Source organism: Oncorhynchus clarkii, chromosome 13 (assembly GCF_045791955.1).
Source record: "Oncorhynchus clarkii lewisi isolate Uvic-CL-2024 chromosome 13, UVic_Ocla_1.0, whole genome shotgun sequence".
In the NCBI taxonomy this organism is placed as follows: Eukaryota; Metazoa; Chordata; class Actinopteri; order Salmoniformes; family Salmonidae; genus Oncorhynchus; species Oncorhynchus clarkii.
In genome coordinates, this window is record NC_092159.1 from 35,814,750 (window position 1) to 35,817,648 (window position 2,899).

At 36.4% G+C, this 2,899-nt stretch overlaps 1 protein-coding gene across 6 annotated transcripts in view; it reads right to left on the minus strand.

The window, feature by feature from the left end:
• Positions 1–615: 615 nt before the first annotated feature.
• LOC139364589 (coatomer subunit zeta-1-like) overlaps positions 616–2,899 on the minus strand; it is a 12,372-nt gene continuing 10,088 nt past the window's right edge. For 3 of the 6 annotated variants that reach the window (XR_011626483.1, XM_071101458.1, XM_071101456.1), the window contains exon 9: positions 616–1,477. Coding sequence is in view for 4 of the 6 variants with exons in the window: in XM_071101458.1 (XP_070957559.1) it covers positions 1,430–1,477 (48 nt within the window). In the remaining 2 variants the exon portion in view is untranslated. Of the gene's footprint in view, positions 1,478–2,603; positions 2,637–2,899 lie in introns of those variants that run through there. The other 3 variants (XM_071101455.1, XM_071101454.1, XR_011626484.1) reach the window with 2 other exon arrangements.

Genomic DNA, 2,899 nt, shown 5'->3' on the forward strand with positions numbered 1-2,899 from the left:
CGCCTTGTACATTTTGACCAAGTGTTCATTTTAAGAGACCTATATGCCCTCTTGCCATGAAATTCGTTAAACATTATCATTTCAGAATCGAAATAATTCTTAAAACCTATAATAAATGTTTTCCAATTATATAATAGCGAACCAGTTCTACAAATTCTTAAATCTAAAGCATCGCAATGTAATCTAAAATAGGCCTACAAGCAACTTTGCTTGCTAATTCAATGTCTTTACAAGTACTATAATATTCGCCACAGACACATCTTCATTGTCTGTGCTAAATTTGCCTAATTACAGCCTACATTGAACAATTAAAACGATATTTAGCACAATGATATGGAACACAGAAAGCTCCACCCTGCACCAGACACATCCAATCACATTTTTATATTTAACATCTGAAACGCTTCATTGGCTCTTGATATGAAGGCGGGGATTTTGACGTCAGACCCTGACGTCCAATCAAAACAGACACATCCCATGTCTCATGAATATTAACAACTAAGATTTCATTTCAAAAGACACTGGGCTACAGCCTTCACTACTCACAGGAAGCCTTTTCGAGGAAACAAGAAAAAATGTGTCAAATTAGATATGATAAATATGGAACAAGAGACATTTTGACTACAAAAAATAGTTTAATTAGCTTGACAACAGGCAGACTCAAATTAGAAAACAGAGGCAATATAAATCAACAAAACTAACAATTATTAGCCCATCTTCCTATTTGGCGTTAAAATGAGGAAATATTCAAATAGTTTATTTGTCCATCACAGGCTAGTAACAAAATATATTTTATTCTTATGGTCTTAAAAGGTGTTCTCAGTGCTTTAGAAAAAAAAACATACGCCTACCTACCTATGCCAACTTCGTTTTATTATGAACACACAATCATTCTATAATGAACATGGGGTAACCTGACTTTCAACCAGAACCTGAACTACTGTAACAATACACAGGCTATTGCCCTTTTTCTGTTAAACTTACAAAGCTTTAAAATGTAGTATATCAAAATGTCATGTTTAAAGTTCTCTGTCACATAACTTCATAATCATTGAAGCCTAAGCAACAGTTCCCCTTGTTGTGTAGGCCTGAGCAAATTAAAACAAAATTCAGTTCTCTTGGTTTGGTTAAAAACGTTCTTTACAGAGCATTTTGTGTGGGTTAAGGGAAATTAACAAAATCATATGCTATAATCTAGCATAATTCTTCAGATTTTTATTGCAAATCAAATAAATTAAAACATATTATTTCCAAAATAATAATTACAAATATCATCTTGCCTTCATAGGAAAAACGCTGTATTTGCCACTAATTACTATAAATATAGCCTATTTAAGCATAAATCGCTAAATACACCCCTTAATATTTACACATAAATTCGGACTGTCCATTACTGTAAAACATTTGACCTTTGGACAGGCAGTGTAGATCATTTGAGTATTGACCACTTTATTTGTTCTTTGGCAGACTGCATTATCTGGAGAGAAAAAAAAACAGTGTGGAGAAACGACATTATCGCAGATCAATAATAGTAGCCTATTATTATGTAGTAGTGTTATATGTATTGTTAATTGTGACACAAGTCAACCAGTAGGTGTCACTATTGTATGCATGTGAATTTGAATGGAACTCCTCAAACGTTCATATTTTACATGAAACATGAGCCCCATAAGCTTCGTAAGTGTAACATCAAACTTTGTAAGTGTATTTTGTGTAGTAGACACAAAACAAAGTGAGTCGGCTTCTCTGAGCAGACTTAAAATTCATTTTCATCTAGCTTAGAAACACAATTAAATTCTATTCAATATTGGTAACGACCTGATGCAAGTGTGCCTCTGATATATAATCGTCACTCTCCCTGCTAAAATGAAATTCCACAAGAAAAACAGCATTTGGGGGGGGCTGTTGAAACAGAGACGCAGAGCGTAAAACTATACACCAGGGGGCGCAAGGAACCCAGGTAAAAGGATAAACTTGTGTCTAGTGTGTAGTGTCTACGTCTAGTAGTTTCAGTTCAGTGTTTTGGGTTTATTGTCTAGGTCTAGTTTAAAAATAATAATAATATAGGCACCATGACAATTCCATGTCTCTTAGAGGCTTTTCAAGGTATTGTCGTTTGAAGTTTGGTTCCAACTTGGGAGAGAAAATGCCACAAGGCAAATAGTTAATTAATAGCTTTGGATATGAACCCTTCCTTGCAAGCAGGGTCTGATTCAGGAGTACAGGGCAGTCTGAAAGTCACACAGAGATGACCAGTATAGAACAGTCATGTCCATTCTATATACTTCATATCTATCTATCTATCAGGGGCGGCAGGTAGCCGTGGTTAGAGCGTTGGGCCAGTAACTAAAAGGTTGCTAGATCGAATCCCCGAGCTGACAAGGTAAAAATCTGTCATTCTGCCCCTGAACAAGGCAGTTAACCCACTGTTCCTAGGCCGTCATTGTAAATAAGAATTTGTTCTTACCTGACTTGCCTAGTCAAATAAAGGTTACATTTAAAAAATATATATATTATTATATCTGCAACATTCTGGTCTTCTGAACAAGCCCCAGGAGACTCAAAATGTCCCACGTCGGAGGGTGAGGAGTGAGAGGACTTACATTGGAGGTCATAGCCAATTTGTCCGTAATGTGCTGTGAGGGTTAAACCAAAGTGTTAGGAGAAGAAGGAAAGAGGAAGTAACAGGCAAAGCATTGCATGACGGTAAGAGCAGTTAAGCAGCCATGCTGATCATGCAATGTGAGCCATTCCATCATTGACTATGCAGGTGTGAGCATGGCATCAAATTCAGATGCAGGTTAGTACATGCTGGCAATTCTCCTAAATTATATCGAAAGCATTCTGTGTGAATGCAGTGTGTTTGGCGCACATAAAGAATACACGAGTCAAATGGATG